The sequence below is a fragment of the Octodon degus genome, unplaced genomic scaffold (assembly GCF_000260255.1).
Source record: "Octodon degus isolate 3935 unplaced genomic scaffold, OctDeg1.0 scaffold00114, whole genome shotgun sequence".
NCBI classification, from domain to species: Eukaryota; Metazoa; Chordata; class Mammalia; order Rodentia; family Octodontidae; genus Octodon; species Octodon degus.
In genome coordinates, this window is record NW_004524690.1 from 5425361 (window position 1) to 5445224 (window position 19864).

At 42.7% G+C, this 19864-nt stretch overlaps 1 protein-coding gene across 3 annotated transcripts in view; it reads right to left on the reverse strand.

Annotated features, from left to right (window-relative positions):
- Irf2 (interferon regulatory factor 2) overlaps positions 1-19864 on the reverse strand; it is a 95764-nt gene that overhangs the window by 9011 nt on the left and 66889 nt on the right. For all 3 annotated transcript variants that reach the window (XM_023699636.1, XM_023699637.1, XM_023699638.1), the window contains exons 6-7: positions 13048-13165; positions 2486-2650 (exon numbers count right to left, since the gene is read on the reverse strand). In XM_023699636.1, coding sequence (XP_023555404.1) covers positions 2486-2650; positions 13048-13165 — 283 coding nt within the window. The remainder of the gene's footprint in view (positions 1-2485; positions 2651-13047; positions 13166-19864) is intronic.

Genomic DNA, 19864 nt, shown 5'->3' on the forward strand with positions numbered 1-19864 from the left:
ACACACACACACACACACACACACACACACCCTGACTGTAATAATTCCAGCAGCAACATAGCATAGAAAAAATGGCATGAGCTTTTAAGCCATAGCTATGTAAGTACAATTATCAATAATCATGCCTCAGATAAACCTCATGGTTTATCCAGCTATGCAAGTACAAGCAAAATGACTTGGCACTTCATATTTCTATGATTTCTACTATAAAGTTAGGGTGTAAGCATTCTGCTTTACCTCCTTAGTGGGCTTCTGTGAAAGCTCAAGAGAGACTGTGGTGTGTGGATGAGTCCAGGGCAGCACAGCATGCAGGAGCTAAGAACAGGCCTTGACCCCAGCTACACACAGATTCTGTCTGTGCTACCAGCTTTTCAGCCCTGCACAGGCTTTACCTCTGTCAGCCTTATATTTTTGCTGTTAAAAAAGGTTTAAAGATGGTGCCCTGGCTGGAAAGGTTATTCTCTTGATAAATAAGCAAGTTAATCAATAGCAAGCATTAAGCATAATTCTGAGGGCATAATACACTGACTCCACATACAATAAATAATATAGTTATGGGAAGCTGGCTAAGACCCAAAAAAGACTGGCACATATGAGCTCAAAATATGTTTGATGAAGGAGCAACTGATGAGAAGCTTATCCTGATTGACAGATTGTAAATTTCCTGTAGCACAGTGTTCTCATAGTCCTTTTATGTAGAACAAGTTAGGATGCATGATAAATGAAATCAGACCTGTCTGGAGTAGCCAGCTTCATTGAGATGGAAAGTAAGCTGATGGCTGCCAAGGCTGGGGCAGACAAGGAAAATGGGGAGTTACTGCTGAAGGGCACAGAGTTTCAGTTTTGCAAGACAACAGGAGTTTTGGGGACAGATGGGAGTAAGGACAACTGTATAGCACAAATGCACTTAAGGCCACTTAAAAGTGACAAATTTTATGTTATATATCTTTTACCACAAAGGGAAAAAAATTTTTAAAAAGAGTTGGCACAGTGGTCTAAAGGCCTGTGTGGCAAGCACAAGGACCAGGGTTCGATCTCTGGTACTGCATGCCGTGCTGGCCCCAGCCCGGACATGCTGTGTCTGCCACTGAAACTGGGCATGGTGGCACACACCTGTAATCCCAGCACTGGGGAGGCTGGGACAGAAGGATCACTAAGAGTCTGAGCTGTATAGTGAGACCCTGTACCAAATAAGTAAATAAAAGCTTTAAAAAATAAAAAAGAAAGTTGGCTTTCAAGAACCATGAGGTTAATCTAGTGGCTGGCAATTTACAAGCAACCTCTCATTTGAATCCACTCTAATTGTCATGCTGACTCAGTGGCAGTTACTGGTGGCCCCTAACTGGAGGACATTCTGTTCAGCTATGTGTAAGAATACTGGGAAGAATCCCTGAGTCAGTTACTAGAGCTCACTGTAGCTGCCCAGGAGATGGGCTCTACTTTTTATTTTTAATATTTTCAAGCAATAACACTGAGCCAGAATTTACATTTCCTAATTATGATTGAGTTCCAAAAAATTAAATGGAGATGATCAGGAAGAGAGTGCAAGGTGACGTAATACTGGTGGAAAAAGGAGCCATCGTTTTCCGACTGTTTACAATCCTGCGACTCTGTCTGGACCAGTTCCTGCAGTTATGGGGCCAACTCCGTAGGGACTTAGAAAGGGGCTCAGTCGCCTGGCTCAGTTAGAAGTTGTTCTAAATAGGAAGAAAGTGAGAAAATATGTGGGAGTGACAAGTAAATCAAGTAGGATGGAATGCATTTAGTGATGACACTGAGGGCTGAAAGCTGAGTTCAAACCTTGGCCCGCACTCTGGAGCAAGTTCGTTCACTCTCCACAATAAAGGAACTAAATAGAAGAGATGGTTGCTAAGGTTCTATCCAGCCTCACAAACTTGAGATTCCACTAGAACTCTCTGTCAGACACTTTTATATGAATAAATTACACTCTGATGAACCACTTTCCCCAAGAAATCTTCTGAGTTATGAATGAACTTGTTATGTGTAATCAAGTAAAACAAAAATGTTGTAAGTGTGGGAGATAGCTTGGCAATCTAAGCACCTGCCTGGCAAGCACAAGGACCTGGGTTCGATCCCCCGTTCCCATGCTGTGCCAGTCCTGCATCATGCTGGCCTGAAATCATGCTGGCCACTGAAACCAGGCATGGTAGCCCATGCCTGTGATCTCAGCACTGGGGAGGCTGAGACAGGAGGATCACTATGAGTCCAAGCTGCATAGCAAGACCCTGTACCAGACAAATAAATAAATCTTTAAAAAGAAGAAAAAAGAATGCTGTGAGCATCCTTCTAATTGAGAGCAAAAGTGTTCAAGAAGATCACTGTCAAGAAAACAAAAGTAAGAGTAACACTAGCAAGAACATTTCCAAGGACAGAAGAGACTCTTTGCTGAGTCGTGACACAAGACTAAGGGATGGCCCTGACTTGTTCCCCATTCAGTCCCCACTGCCCCCTCCTGCCCACTTACCTGCGTAGGAAGACACAGGGGAAATCTGCAGGGGGTACAGTTCACTCAGGCTGACGGGCTGCTCGTCGCTCTCAGTGGTCACCTCCACAACTTGGCAAATGTCTGGCGGATTGGTGACAATCTCCTGATCCTCAATGTTGCCATCCAGGTGGGACTGTCCTACAACTTCAAAGAAAAGAAAACCATCATGCACCAAATTCTTCCAACTTCACAGTTTCCAGGATATACTTTCAAGAAAGAAAATCTCCAACACAGACAGATCACCAGCCAGGAATAAACGTCCTGGCTGCCACATGTCGCCTGCCAGGAAGTTGGAAAACAAACCTGAGTTCTGAGTTAATGTCTCTAGAAAAACAGCTTGCAGTGGCTGGGCTCCCAAGGTCTGTCCCTAGGATGTCTTCAGTTGTGTGTCCTATGGCAGTGTTCTAAACTCAACCCAGTGACAGCCAAGGTTACAGGCTGCATGCAGCCCGAGCCCCAGGCCTGGCAGGATGGTACATTGAATCCGACCCGTTTCTGTTCTCTGCTTTTGTCCTAAAAGAAGGTGCTGTGTTCTTTTTCTGAATTCTATGGTCTAGGCAGACATCACCAAACCGTAAGGAGGAGGAAAAGCCACACAAACCCACTCCATTGTTATTTTCAGCAGTGGGGCATTGCACTCAAACTCCTAGTTTTCTTCCTGCTCAGAATATGACTAAGAGGCCAAAATTTCAGAACAATGAAATATGGTCAGGTTTCCAATTCTAAAAAAGTTAGAATTGGAAAAATGAATTCTCACTAATTCTGGCTCTGAATCAGCTTTTTTGAGATAATTATTAACTCACATATAGCTATAAGAAATACCAGATGGCCAATGATATAGTTCAGCGGCATAAGTGCCTGCCTGGCAAGCCCAAGGTCCTGAGTTTGATCCTCCAGTACCAAAAAAAAGAAAGAAAGAAAGAAAGAAAGAAAGAAAGAAAGAAAGAAAGAAAGAAAGAAGAAAGAAAGAAGAAATACTAGGGAGATTTTGTGTATCTTTTTAGTCAGTTTCATCCAATGATAACATCATTCAGCTATGTATGGTGGCACATAATCCCAGCACTTGGGAGGCTGAAGCAGGATTGCCATGAGTTTGAGGCCGGCCTGGGCTACATAATCTAGTTGAAGCCAAATCTGCACTGCATAGTGAGACTCTGTCTCAAAAAATAATAGTATAAAACTAGAGTCCAATATCACAACCAGAATACTGATATTGATAAAAATCCATCATCTTGTCCAGATATCCTCAGTTTTACTGTTACTTTTTAATGTATCTGTATGTGTGAACTTAGTTCTATCCAATTTTGTCACCTAAGTAGTTTCATCTACGTACCACCACAGTCAAAATAGTAACAACTTCCACCGTGAGTACCTCTCATGTTGCCCTTTTGTAACCACACAGCACCTCCCCATCCACTTCCTTATCCCTAATCCCTGTCAACTACTAATCTGCTTCTTGTTTCTATAATTTTTATCACTTCCAGGATGTTACATACATGGACTAATACAGTAATTCACTGGCTTTTTGTACCCCAAATAATTCTCTGGAGAGTCATCCAAGTTGTTGAGTGTATCAAGACAGTTCTTCTCTATTGCTGAGTGGTATTCCATGGTATGGATATAGAACATCTGTTGAACTAGTCAACCCCTGAAAGACTTACAGATTGATACCAGTCTTTGACAACTACAAACAAGGCTGCTAAGAAAGTCTGTTCATGCTTTATTGAAAAAGTTTCCATTTCTCTAGGACAGATGATGCCCAAGAGTGCAATAGCTGACTCATATGGGAATTGCATGCTTAGTTTTACGAGAAACCTCCAAACTGTTCCCCAGTGGCCCCATTATTTCATATTCTCCCCAGCAAAGTCTGAGATATTTCTTTTCTCTGAATCTTCACAAGTATTTGGTACTGTCACTGTTTTTTTTTAAATATTATTCTAGCCATTCGTATAGGTAAGCAATGATGGTCCACTGTGTTTTGAATTTCACAGCACTGTCTTAATTTTAAACAGAACTGACTTCACACCGCTGCTGGCAGCTGAAAATAAAATGCCCATGAAAACTGGCTCTAATGAATAATGAAGATAATAAGAAGTCCTATTATTTATAGAGAAACTTGGGTACAGAGTGGTAGAATTGACTTGTCCAAACTCACAGGGCTTGGATGCTGTGCAGTGCTCTATGTTCTCTTCTTGAAGTACTTTTGTTTGTGATGAAATTCTGTTGCAAAAGCTTGAGGTGGAGGGATAAGAATGCTTCTTGGGGGATTTCTACACAGGGAAGGTTTCAGAGGGTAGTAGGAACTGAGATGCTCATTAATAAAAGAAGGGTCAGAACATGCTGGAAAAGACGACTGGGGTGTGATAACAGAGTCTACAAAGCCACAGAACACAGAATGGAAAGGAAATTTGGTGCTATTTAGGTTTTCCTGGCAGGGATATAATTACAGAAAAGGAAGGCAGGCAATATACAGCAGGCGGACTTCCAGATTCTGATTTCATACTTCGGACTATCGTGCTTGAGGATGAGGACATCAATTACACAGTTCACTGGACTTGGACTGAATGCTGATGCTGATCTCTCTGAGGCTTCTTCAGTTTTTTCTCCCCAGTAAATAACACAGCAAGAAAACACAGCAAGAAAAAGATAAAGTCATATGCTACCCTGTGTGTGTGTGTGTGTGTGTGTGTGTGTATGTGTATGTGTGTGAGTGTGTGTGTGTGTGTGTGTGTGTTTACAGGGAAGGAAGGACAAAAATAATACCTGGAAATTTAGGCAATTAGGGGCTCATGTACATTTGATTTAAATCAAGGCCACCTTCACAAACGGAACTCCAGAATGCCTTTCTTCTCCACACTGTCCCTCTTACAGAGACAACAAGCAGTCATGACTAAAAGCAACGGCAGTGGCTCAAGCATCTCCCCAGGTCTGTCCTGTTGTTCCAATGATTTTTTTCTCCAAGTGCTTTTTCCCTCAGTGCTCAACTCCTTATTCAACTAACAAGGACTTGCACAGCACCTGCTTGGTATAGACCATATTATCCAATAAACACTAGGAGGGGCTGGAAGGGTCACGGAGACCAGGGTGAGTCTGTAAGGAGTCTACTCAGTGACAGGCCGGCACAACATCCTCTGGAGCAAGTTTAAGGCAGTGAATACGTGGGAAAAAAGAAGAAGAAGGGGAGAGATACAGGGATGAAAGCTGTGGAATCCAAGACTTCCATGGGGCAACTCCTTAGGTGGAGGTGGAGCAGAGGGCAGTCTCTGAATGGCCTCAGCTTCGGGAGCCCTTCCTGACTCTTCCAGCACAAGCTGGCCTCTCTTTCCGGCGGCGAGTGCCTCTCATTCCCTGTCCTTGGAGCTCAGCCCAAACTACACCAGGAAACAGTCTTGTAGCATTTCCTGGCTTTCTGCCTCAGAAAGAAACCTTGTTGCTAGTCAACTCTATATATCCTTATTTTTCTCTTTATTTGTATATATCATATCTTGTCAAAGGAATGGCCACTTCTCTCCTTCTGAACATGGAGAGCACTTCAGAAACTTTCCAGCTTTGAAGTCAAACCCTACAAGACAGGGAGAAAGATCCCATCGTCTGAGATGTGCTCTACCTGCGCTCTGACACCATTACTAATCTGCCTCTGTACGTAACACTCTTCTGGGTACTAGATGATAACCCAACTGATAAATAGTAACACCAAAACCTAATTTGCTTTTTCTTTCTTTTCTCTTTTCCATTCTTTCTTTCTTCCTAGAATATAACTGGTCTCCCTCTAACCCTCCCCCCCCAAAAAAAAAAAATCCTACCAAGCCTAGGAAGAAAGCACAAATATGGTCCCCATTTTAGACATAATTCAAGTTTGCACAGTCAGCAAGTGGCAAAGTGCCTTCCTGGCAAGTGCAAGGTCCTGAGTTCAATTTCTAGTACACACACACACACACACAAAAAAAAAAAAAGTGGCAGAATCAGGAGTGAAGGTCAGCTTTACCTGACCCCAAATTTCAAATCTTTTGTGCCATAGTCTCCGTGACAGAAAAGTTAATGACATTCAAACTGAGCTACGCTTGGCGTTTTAAGCCCCTCAGGATAAAACCTTTCAGATCTCACCTTAATGAATCTTAGGCTCATAACCAACAGTGAAATTTCCTTTCAATAGTTCTCTACTGGGTGCCAAGGAAATTCTCAAATGGTTAGCTGAGTTAGGAATCCACCCACCTCCTCCAGCTTAGTAAGGTCAGCACACCATGAGAGGCCCCCACAGGAGTGTAACTTTATCTGAAGCTAGTAGTTGAAAATTGCAATATTATTCATGGCTGGTTACTGACGGACCAGTTTGATTGCTTCAAAGGTCATTCCTACTTTATTAACAATTGTTGACTCTGTGTCAGGCTCCACTTGAAAAGGCAGGTTGCTCCCATGCTCGGAAAAAGTGCTTCAAAGTGGAGACTATTAGATACAGGAAAGACTTGGAGGAGCCGTAGGCTGTCATATTATAGTTGACATGCTGAACCTTGGAGCCCAGGTTAATTACCAAGGTCATCCAAGTGGATGCAAGGTCAAGAAGTAAAACCTACTTTGCAGAGCCTACAGAAATCAAGACCACCAGCTTCAAATCATAGGGAGAAATTTCTCCTTGACCCTGAGAGTTTAGGTATTGAAACTGGTTAAGACCAGCCCTGATAACACAGCATAGGTGGAGGCTACTTTTCCTCCTCACACATACTTTAATTTGACTTTGATAATGTAACCATAGTCGTATTATTTTACCATCTTCTAAACAAAGAACAATTTATCTGTACACTTCCTATGATCATTACAACAACCCTGTGAGATAGGAAGGATCAGCTTACTATTTCCATTTTATATATAATTCATGTATAAAATGTATGCATAATTATAAATGACATTATGTCTGCATATATAATTCCACATATTTCCATTTTACCAATGCTGTGTGTATTACTTCCAATTTATATATAAATTGAGTCTCAGAGAGACCAGGGAAGTTTGTCTAAGATCATATGGGAAATAAAAAACTTTAGAAATAGGTCCAGAACCCAAGTTCTTTAACTTCAAGTCTAATGCTCTTGTCTCTGTAACAATAGCCATGACTTGTATTTTATAAAATATAGTCACTGTTGGTTTGGAGTAGTGGTGACAGACACAGTCGTAATGGGGTCAGTAAGCTCAGTGACACAGAAAGGTCCACTCCTGCTCAGGCCAGCTGCAGGCCCTCCCCGCACCTCACATGAGGCAGGTGCAGCAGCAAGGGAGAGGGCCTGAGGCATTGGATACTTTGACCCCTTAGAAAACAGAATCAAGGGGGCCTGCCCATTAGCTCAGGTGCTTAAGTGCCTGCTGAAACAAAAAGAAAACAGAATCATGTGTTCCACCAGAGGGAGCAGAAAATGCGTCCCAGTAAAAATTTAGTAGAGGTAATTAATTTCTCAGGGTTAGCAAGCTGGGGGCAGAAATGTGGGTAAGACATTATGGATCGCTCTTCTAAATAGAACTGCTGGGGCTTTGGTGGCTGCATCCCTTTCCTGACACATGGCCATCTACAAGTTAGACTTTTCAGAATAACTGAAGTTTAAAAAGTGGCACAGAGCTGGGCGTGGTGACGGGCACCTGTAGTTGTAGTGCTTGGGAGGCCAAAATGGGACCACTGTGAGTTGGAGGCAGCCTGGGCTACCTAGTAAGTTCAAGGCCAGACTAGACTAAATAGTGAGACTCTGTCTCAACACACACACACACACACACACACACACACACACACACACACACACACTATAAAAGTGGTGGGCAGGGACAAGGTGACCCCAGAGAGGATGGGGACTCAGGTGTTTGCCTTGGGGACTATGATGACACAGTAATACTAGCATGTTCAAAAATGACTATGTAAAGGGCAAAATGAAAGCAGGGGCCAGGTACACAAAGAAACAGTGTCAGAATGAGAAGGAGCTGGATGACAAGGTTGAAAAAAGAACAGCCAAGCTCTAGAGTCCAGAGCTGCAGGTCAGCATACGAACATGTCCCCATTCACAAAGCCACTTCAAGGACCAATGTACCAAAGAAAAAGAAACTACACAATGACCTCTGTGTGTGAGGGCACTGGGCTTTCTTGGCTCCTTCTTGCATAGAGTTTTCTGCGGCTGGGACTTTTGCAGGGGAGCTGATATTATTGGATGCATTGTCTCTGACCTCCACTGGTACTGGGGAGTTGCTTCACCCTTCCAGAAGTTCCACGGCACAACTGTCACCCCCTGAAGTGAAAAAGACTGTCCCCTTCAAAAGAGTGCCCTCCCTTTAAAGATCCTCCTAAAACTACTTTTTATTTTGTACATGTAATTTCACTTGTTAATGACCAGGAAAATGCAAAACACTAGGGGACAGTGGGAATGGGAAGCGATACCTCGGCAGCCTGGTATGATCATCCTCAACTATACAAATTATGGTGGCAGACGCTGCCATCCTTTGGTTCTAAGAGAACCCACAGGGCTCCCCAGCCCCTAAGCTGTGAATTTGTTCTCTCATGCTTTCAGTCTCCTCTGCCGATATTGGGGTTTCCAGGCTGGGCTAGCAAAGCTGCTTGAATTTCACTTTAGAAAAAGTCAAGTTGGAAGCAACTGCCAGAAAAGAATGTCCTCCAAGGTGCACCGGGAGCAGCCAAAAATAGACAAAATCCAAAACACTTTACTTCCTACTGGCAATGTGTCTAGTCACTTCAGCTGGCTTTATGTACTTCAGAGTGATGAATAGTCCACATGTTTCCAAGCAGCCTTTGCTCTATTGCAGAGTGGGATTACCTTTTATCAAGAAACACAATGGTTCGAGAAAATACAGCCTGGCCAGTCAGACAGAAGGTCCACACCTGCAACCTTCTTCCAGTGGCCTGAGATCATTTCTATAGCGCTCAGCAGAAGTGCTGTTACGTGGGCAAGGAGCCAGCAAGAGCTCAGAACAATTCAACATGTTGGCTTCTTCCACTTCCTAAACACAGAAGCCACTGCACATACAACAAAAACTCAGTGCTAAAGAAAACCAAAACTAAAAATAAAGAGGATTTCCTCCCTCCCTCCTCTTAAAGGGAAAGCAGAGACAGGCTGTTTAGATGCTAAACACAGGTACTTAAGCACACAGGAGCTCAGGAACCTTAGAAGACGTATTTCTACATGGAGACACCACATACTTTAGGGGTGCACAGCTGGCTGACTCTGAAAGTACTTCCAGTTGTTAATAGGGAGGGCAGCAAGGACAGGACACAGCCCTCTGATGGGTGTGTGTGTGTGTGTGTGTGTGTGTGTGCGCGCGCGCACGCACATGTGTGCACATGCGCATGCATGTGTTTCTGCTGTGGCAAGAATAAAAGTAAAACATTGAAGCAATCAAACAAGAGTTCATTTGTCAGGGCAATAGCACATTTCACATTTTGCACACAGTGTTATTTGCTTAGGAAAACAGCCACCCCTGTCCGGAATGCAAATATACCTGTGGCTAGCCTCAAATGAATTCGGGTATTGATTTCCAGTCCATTCCCCTAGCTGAAAATCTCCAACACAACATTTTTCTAAAAACTATCATGTGCAGTATACATTTTAGCTCCTAATTTTAATCTTATAAACACGCTCATCGAAGTAGGATGAAATCACCTCACATCTTTCACACTGGGACTCAAACACAAAGCTGAAATGAAATGTGGTTTCATTCACTACTAAAGGCAAGAAAGGGTGACATTTTGAAATAAACCATGATGCAAGACAAAGGGAGAGAGAGACAGAGTATTCCAAATGCCACAGTGGCCTTGGGATCTGAATCCCATGTTTATCCACAAATCACATGGACTAAGATGGCTAATAAATAATCAGACAGGAGGCACTGGGTAAAGGCTCTGTGCAGGGTTCAAAGTTAGAGACAGAGCAATCATGACCAACAATCAAATACTGTCCTCTTTATAATCCTTGATAGATATACTTCACATATACACCTTCATAAGGCCACCAATTAATGAAAAATTACAGCCAAGCTCGTTTTGTTTCAAGTCATTATTAAGCTGACATAGAATCATATCCTGAAGGCTCAATCAAATCGAACTTTAAAAAGAGAGGGGAGACAGGACAGAACTGGAGGACCTTCCTCTAAGTGAATTAAGCCAGGTGCACAAAGACAGTGACTGCTTGACTTCACCCATATGTAAATCTGAAGGAGCCACTTCACAGAATCAGAGAGAACAGAGGGGGTTCTGGGTGTTGGGGCCAGGGATGAGGACTGGGCAAAGGGAAGATGTTTGGTCAGAAAGTTTCAGAGGCATATATACACTGAAGGAATAAGTTTTAGTGATCTGTTGTATACTTAATGATTTTTTTGTTAATAATTATGCATATTTCAAAATTCTGAAAAGGTAAAGGTTCAGCGATGGGATTATAGATGGTCACCACTACACCTGCCCAACTGTACTCTGGCAGGCTCAGTCAGCTCTGGGAGCAGGGCTGGTGTGGCATATGGTGCTGGGGATTGAATCACAGTCCCTGCATGTGCCTAAGCTTGCCTAAGCAGGCACTTTAGTCTGCTGAGCTATCTTGCCAGCTCCATGTTAAACACTTTTAACCCTCAAAAAAATAAGGTGGTGAGATGACAGATACGTGGATTGTCTTGAACACATACCTCAAAACATGACACTTAATCCCATAAGCAAACAGTTCTTATTTACCAATTAACAATAAATAAATAGCACTAAAATGGATAAGGAAGACCCCAATGCAGTTCTTACTTTAGCTTGGCGTATCATCTGAGGCTGGCTTCAACACATACATGAAGAGGAACTCCCCAAACCAACCAACCCACTCAAAATAAGATGAGTCTGAAGAAATCGTGCTGGAGTTAGACAAACAGCTTCCTTTTTTTGAGGGCTCAGTGGGTCCTCTGTGCACTTTCTAGGGATTGCCCGCCAAGGGAGGTAAGGTGAAGAAGAAACTGGAAGGGAGATGATCTCACCACAGTGGGGGTGAGAAGAAGCTGGGGCCAAGCAAAGAAGGGGCTCTGGAAGGAAGACAGCTGGGCTCCAGCTCAGACCAGCCACCTCCGTCAGAGGAACTCAGTTTGCAGCTCCTCCCTGGGAAGAGAGAAGGGTACTTGGCCTCTGAGATAGATCTCAGCTCAAAATCCACTGTGTGACAAAAATAGGGGGAAAACCAGGCCAAACTGCCTTACACGATTTGTCCCTCACACACTGCATTCCCCAAGGATCTTAGTGTGCACAATGGTCCTGACGTGTGATTCTACTTCCACAACTCCAAAGCCCAGAAATAAAAGCATCCAGCCTAGATGCTTATTCTTATAGCGCTTTGATCTCTCTGGTTCTTATTAACATCAGAAGCCTTGACTACAGCAAAGTTTCATGAAGCAAAGGTACCCATGGATCAAGAAGCCCCAGCTCTCAGCCCCAGGCTGAGCCAAGTTCATGTCCAGGTCTCCATCTTGCACAGGGTCCCCGCTATCTATTTACTATGGCATCCCAGTGTGACTCTACTAACATGCACTTCACAGCTCATCTCTTTGCCTAAAACCCACCAAAGGGTAGCATTTGCATTGTGCGGATGTAAATATCCAGGTATTCTACTGTCAATGCTGTGTTCCAATTAACTTTTATAGCAACTCCCCCTCCAGTAATGTGAGATCAAACCCAACCTCCTTCCCAGGGCCTACAAAAGCCCCTGTAACACCTCTGACTACTTCTGAGGAAGACCTCATGTGTCTCACCTGGCTTACTATGCCATGCCACACTGACATCACTTCTGTTCCTCCACTGTTTCCACCCAGGGTCTTCATGGGCACTGTGTCTGCCCCACACCTCACTGATGGTCCCCCCAACAAGCCACTTTCAGTAATCCCCTGAGAACTCCCAATCTAAATCTGCTCCAGGTTACTTTCCCTCATTGCCCTGTTCTTGTCTTTACTGTATTTACCATAAATAGGAAGGCTGTGGGTATTGTGGGTCTGTTTACAGTCTGCATCTCTCCATGAAAATAGGAATTGGGTCTGTGTTGTTCCTCTGTGTACTTCCTGTTTATAGTACTGAGAGGTACATGGACAGTACTCAAAAATATCTGTTGAATCAGACTGTGACTTTGTCAACAAAGCTCCATGCTTCAGCTTCTTGGCCTGTAAAGTGAGCTCCCCTCTATATCAGGGGTGCACAGAACAGTTGCAGAGAGGACTATTAAGGGCATTCTTTCCTCTCTTTAGTTCCCAAATTAATTACTCCTCTGTTCATGACTAAATAGTGAAAGATTAATAACTGCTAACCATTAGCCACTGGAAGAGAAAGACATTTTTCCGGGAAGTTGCCTACTCTTTAGGCCAATCTGTCTAACTTCCTTTATGTGACCTTCAAAGGCCTTTATTTTTCAGTCCTGAAATCTAGGGACAGGAACTGGGATTCTAAGATTGTTCCAAAACTTCCTCCTATTCAAGATCTCTGTTTTCCAAATTTTAGACCTTGGAGTGCTGCTTGTGTATATAAAAAATAAGATGTCAAAACAGTTTACCTATGATGTTCACCGTACTATCCACTTCATTTTTTATAGCTGAAGTCAGGACCGCATACTCAGGAGAAAGATCACTTACTCCATTACTAAGCCCCAAAGATGACTCAACTGGTTCTTGCTAGGAAGAAGAAAAGAAAAAAGAATTGAGAATACTTTCTTCCCCCTCATTTTTCTTAGCTTATATTCTACTCTTTGTCTAATTTCTGTAACAACAGGATGATTCGTGCCCCTCTTACAAATGCATCCTCTGCCTCTTTAAATCAGCAGTGAGCTACAGCAGCTCATTTCTGCAGTGTGTGCTGCTGGATACTTAATTTCTTTCATTTTTCTTCAAGGAAAAGGTACCAGCCCATCTGGCTTGCCTTTAGGAAATGGTTACTGCTGCAGACAATAGCACTGGTGGTAAGCAAAGTTGCAGTGCTAGCCTTGTAAAACACTGCACTCCATAGATTCCAAGTCTTCCTTTCTTCTCCAAGGGCGATCTTGGAAGAGTCGGGCCACCACTTCTATAATTACTTCTTAGAAGAAGCTACCTCAACAACTGGTCTGAGAACAAGAACCTAGTGGAAGCTGTGGATGGATTCTCTTCAGATTTGGTTTGCTATGGGCTTGGGGTCTTTGAGCATCCTGAACTAGGTAACCACTGGTAGCATGGGCCATACTCCTTCTCTCTGGCTGAAGTCCAGGAGCTCAATCCCAGACCCATGGCTTCACATCAGTGTCCTTTGAGCGCCTAAATATCCTATCCAGCCCAAGAGGCTATACATTCTTATTCCTGAAGTGAGAATAAATTCCTTTCTCATTACAGCTCTCAGTGTCTGCTTCATTCAAGTGTGTGTGAACTTTCCATTCCTGCAGTACTAGCCAGCCCCCAGAGAGCCAGCCCAGGCACACATTCACTTTCAGCATTTTGAGGAGAGAATTTTCTCAAGATAAGACTGCATTTGCTTCAAAGATAGCAATAAGCCAGACAAAAGCCACACAGAACAATTCCTGAAGATTTCAAAACAAAGAAGAAGGTGAAGAGGTAGAAGAAACAGGACTAGGATTAGAGGAACATGGCAGTAGAGAAGACCACTCTTTGAAAAGTCAAGAGCAATAGACAACCTAAGGCATGGCAAGTGTTCGTACCTATTAATACATTACTTAAAATCAATGATAAGCCCCCAAATCTTACAGAGATTTCCTTACATGGGTAAGGGGGAGAAATATTTTCCCCCTTCATGATACCTCCTGACAAACTTCCACTGTGACAACTGTAGCTTCAGAATCATTACTTCACTGTTCAGCTCAGATGAAAATAAATACATCACACACTGTATGGTATACCAGATGTACCAAAGGTTAAACATCACAAAAAGCCCAGAACAGCTCTACTGTACTGAATTTTTCCTTTTTCTCCTTCAACATCTTATACATTTCTTTCTTTTCTATGTGGCAAATGAGAAGTCTAACCTTTCTAGGAAAATCACTTGCCTATGACCTAAGCTGTGAGTTTTTCTCTATCTTTATAGCCAAATTTCACAACAAATGTCTGCCTTTCTAACTTTACTTTCTCATCAGCACTCCATAAGTACCCACAATTTCTCTTCCATTCTATTTGCAGAATCAGTCTCCCAAAAGGGTGGTTAGGACATGTGTTCTGGAATCAGCAGGCCAGAGGGCAAAGCCTGGCTCCTCCACTTCTAACCTAGTACAAGAGCTTATTCAATCTCATTAAGCTCCTTTTTGGGCATTGTAGAGTTATAAAGTGAGGGTAATAACAAGATCCATGTCACAGGAATGTTGTAAAAATTAATAGAGATAAATGTGTACATGGCATTTATTATTAAGTAAATGTTCCCATTTATCAATACAAGTCAAGGCCATCAATACAAATCTGTTCTCCTCAACCCAGTTGTCTTTCTCAAGTCCATTTCCCTAGACTCCATTCTCTAATATCCAGTAGGAAGGACCAGACACTCTCTTCTTGACAGTACTGAATTACTGGACAATTTCTTATACCTCTCTGATGGCACCTTCCTTCCTTAATGCCTTACACAATGGCCTTTTTATTGTCTCTTCCTACCCATTATTCCATTGTTACTTCCTCAATACTTTCAAAAAGAAATCTAGGGGGCTGGGGAGATAGCTCAGTAGAATAAGCGCTTGCCTGGCAAGTGCAAGGGCCTGAGTTCAATCCCTAGTTCTGCCAAACAAAAAAACAAACAAACAAACAACATGAAAAAAAAAAAAAGAAATCTAAGTAACTTATGAAATTATAGAAAGAGCTGATTTTATGAGCTCCTTTCACTACTTTAAGTCAATTTTTAACTCAGTTTCTTGAATATTTATCAAAGCAATGAGGCAATCAGATATATATAAAACCTGAATTATTTTGACTTCTCAATTGAAGATCTCTAATTGTATCACATTATTTACAGTTTAATAAGTGGCAAATGATACTTATATCACTAAAGACTGGGTTCACTTGAGAAAATCTTGACTTAGAGGCTGTTAGTTTTCAAAGATCACACTGCTTTTAGTCTGATGAGATGTAACCTAGTACTGAACTGAACCCTGTCTCTAGACACACTGTAGGGTTCAATTCTAGGAGCTCTGGGTTCAACTCTAGGAGCTCCCAGTCTTGGTCTTAATAAACCTTGTGTCCTGCACTCATTCCACTAGAGACTGGGACAGAACTATTTGGGCCATTTTTTGACACTCCCAATCCCTACCTTGTATTCTGTCTATTTCTGTAGTATACTGAAACAAGAACATTTTACCTGTGGAAATAGACTGTTTAGAACCTTCTTTTACTCCTCCCACCCCCACTTCAAAATACACCGTCAGTTTCCAAGTCTTCAGTACAAAACATCTCATCTGTACAACTATTCTGGAAAAGAAAGATGGTGAGCTGTACATGAAAACAGAGTCAGCCCCTCCCAAGGGGTCTCCATCCAGTATGAAGAATGACAGGCCCACGAGAGAAAGGTCTTCAGTACATGGAGTCAAATTTTTAAAATAATCAAAAGCAGAGAGGCCTATCTAAACTGTATTTTAAAATCCAAGGATCCCAAATTCAGAAAAGATATGTACAGTTCTCTATGACATGTGCATAGGGATAGTGCAGGTCACAAATGGCCTTTACCCTTGCCTATTCTGGTCCTCTTTGCACCTCCTATTACCCCGTCTCAACTTCACCTGCCTCTGCTTCCCCAGAACCTGCCACACTTGCACTGAGTCAGCCTCCTCTCCCTGTTCCCTTCCTCATTTAGATACAGGTGCTCCTATATCTCAAAGATCCTATAGTTGTCTTCATTCCTAATCCTCTTGGTCCAAATCAAAACAAACAGATCATGCTTGGTCTAGTTACCACAATGGTATATTTATTCTGCCAAGAACTCACGTTATTTACTGTTCATTTTGAGACAGGGTCTCACATGTAGTTCAGGCTGCCCTCAAACTCATGGCAATCCTCTTAGCACAGCCTGAGTGCAGGGATTATAGTCATGTACAACCACCCCCAGCTCTACCAAGTATTTTCTGTATTTCTAAATTTCTACAAAGAAAATTTTCTGTAGTAAATCTATGGCTTGGCCTACAATTTAGGCAAAAGCAAATCTGTAGTAAAGAGCTTCAGGGCAGGGATGGCCTTTTTTGACTTATAAAATAAACTGCCATTGCCTGGTCTCAAAGTAAGGCTTGCTCTATGGACTTAGGTAAATCTAAATTAAGGGACAGCAGACAGCTCTGCTGGACAGTTTCTCATCTCTGTTCCAAGTACTCTCTGTCTCAACCCCATGTCAAAGGTCTTTGTCTAAGTCTCCCCTCTCCTAAGATCCAGTACAATGGCCGTAAGCTCACTTCCCTTCCCCAAGCCATTTCCCACTGCCAAAAATGCTCTAATTACCTACACAAAGCTAGTCAGGGGACTTTCTAGTTCTCTCTGATAACAAAAATCTCAAGCTAAATAAGCAGAGTTCTATAAATTAGGGCAAAGAAGTAGACCAGGGTGAAAGGATATACTGTGCCACAGAGGCCACAACACCACAGGGAACAGAGGCTCTGCTCACGTGCCTGATCCTTCCTTTCTCCTCTGGAATGTAGCCAGATCCCTCTCTTCCCTCTTTTCTTAGAGCCTCCCCTTTTGACTTCTTTCCTCAGCTCACTCTTCCCTCCCTCTCTTGCCTAGGGTCCATCTTCATCTCAAAGAGCTTCTCTTGAAGTGCCGGCCAAATAGCTCAGTGGATTAAATAGCTCAGGCTGGTGGTTTGATCCCTGGGCCTGCTATGCCCGGGGCACAATGAGATGCCAATTAAGAGTGGGCATAGTGGTACATGTCTATAGTCCCAGCTCTTGGGAGGCTATAAACAAGTGGATCACTACGAGTTTCATCTAGTAGTGAGATCCTGAACACCCTTGTAGACACTTCCCTGAGCTTCTCTTGGAGAAGGCATCTCTGTAAAGACCACATAGCTTCAGTTCTTGGAAATGTCATTCTGGAGCAAAGGGCCAACCATATGCACCTCCAACACTTAGCACAGCTGTAGCCTGTGAGACCCAACTTTCTACTTGACATTTGCTTTATAGCATTCTCTGCCATTCATGCTCAACATGCTCCAGGTTAAACTTTCCCCCTTCTCCACAAGTGAACACCATTCCCAACCTTCCCTCTCCAGGAGCTCCTCCTTCATCCACTCCTGCCTTCTTCCTCATAGCCCCCTCCAGGCTTTGGGTACACACCTCCTCCTCTCCACTCCAATGCCACAATCTTGGTCCAGGCATGCCATGGACTCCCTTCCCCTTCATGCCCTTTAATCTCTGTCAGGACCTTTCTTAAATAACTCCACTGTGCTCTGAAAATCTGCTCCAAGGAACTTAATTGTGTCTCTTTTCATTAAATCATTTTTAAGTAAGAGAATCAGCTCTCAAACTGCTCTGTCCAGTCCCCTCAAGAGCCGGAGAAAGGCAGGGACCAAAGCTGGTAGGATAAACCTGATAACCTGTTTCACCCAGGGAGGCCATGTTTTTATGTGTTTTTCAAGTGAATGGCTTGCTGGGTTTTCATCTGGCTAAAGTTTAAAAACAGAAGTTCTCTTCCAGCCAAAGAAGAGATCAATAGAGTATTGTCCCTTCAGGTAGTTGGTCATTTACCTGTCTCTCTGAATGATGGCAGAGAGCACTGTACTTGATTCAATCTAGTTCATGTTACTGCTAGAGCCAAAAGTTCTATAAGAGTTCTGCCGGACTATTATTCTTTTAGTGTAACTTGTACATCAAAAGGACTTTATACAGACCTATGTCTATGTAAACATAGGTCTTTATTCACATCTAACACAGCCCAAGCTGTCTTTTTATCAAGTGACTTTCAAGTAATTATAATTCCGTCACATGAATGCTTTGATCTGGAAGCACTCTGTAGTTTTGGAGAAAGTGCTTTCAATCTGCAAACCATCCTTGGGGCAGAAAGTATTCATTCATTTTCATCCTCTTTGCAGGTCTTTATTTCTCATTCTTCCTTCACACAAACTCCTGTTTCAATTAAGCCGTCTTCTTGACTTGTCCAGGAAAGACTGAGCAACAACTCTAATCTGTCAGCCTTCTTTCACTCATGAGCCTCTGAGTGCCAGGAAACATCCACCATTTTATGCCATGCATTCACATGACCTGACTCAATTCTTATAGCTTCTGGTAGGTTGAGAGGTACTGGTACCTCCCTGGCTTGCAGTTGACTGACTTGCATTCCCAGCTCTAGAAAGCAGTACAACTTTGGGGAAGTGACGTAAACTCTCTGCGTCCCCACTTTCTAAATATGAGAAAGGAGATAAACTGTTCATAAGCAGGAAAACCAAATAAAGTAACAATTACTACCTGGAGGGGCTCAAAATTATCAATTAATATCCCTTTATATTTGGCCTACTTTTATTCTTCTCAGCCTTGTTTGAATCCCCACAGAGCATTTTGTTCTGTATTTTAAAAACATATTGGTGCTTTTCCAGTGATAACGCACAATTTAGTACTGCTCACTACTGTTTTCCTTGTTTTATTTTCCTTAAAAGACAGTTTCATTCACATAACCTAGTTCAGGAAAAATACGTCTCACTGAGTACATAAGCTAGACTCACAAGCACCAAAAAATACGGGGGCACCATTTCCAAGCTACCACAAGGCCATGGGCCCTGGGAATACTATTTTCTTGGGCAACAGAGAGCACAGAGATAAACTACCTGAGTGGCCCAAGAAAAGTTCTGCTACCTAGCCAGCATGTTCTAAACACTGTTTGCTAATTAAAACTTCAATCCAACTCAAATAGAAACTTGAAAAGAGTTTGCCTAAACAGTAAGTGTCCACATCTTGTTACTACACTGGATTTGTACTGACAAATTTTCTCAGTAGAAGCCTACTACGCACATGGCATGTGAACTTGGAGATTCAGTGTTTTGACTTACAACAAGAATCTATAACTATGCAACCTGGGGAATGATCTTTGGAAGTATTCTACAGTTATGTTAATACAAGGGCCTTAGCTGCCAGGAATCAAAGAACTTGGGAAGCCAACTGGTCTTATCCATGTTCTGTATCTGTACTGTAAGATACATCAAGCAGATTTACATTCAAAACTTACACTGTGTCTACAGCTGAAGAAATATATGCCTTCTACTGAAGGAATAATGTCCCTCGAGGGACATACTTCAGGTATTAAGCATATCTTTATTACACAAAGATTTCATAATATGCACTCTGCTGAGGGAACCTCACCCACATACACGGCCGCACGTAGGGGAACCTTATTCCTAGGGGACACCTCAAGTTGTGCCTTCCACAACCTGCTAAT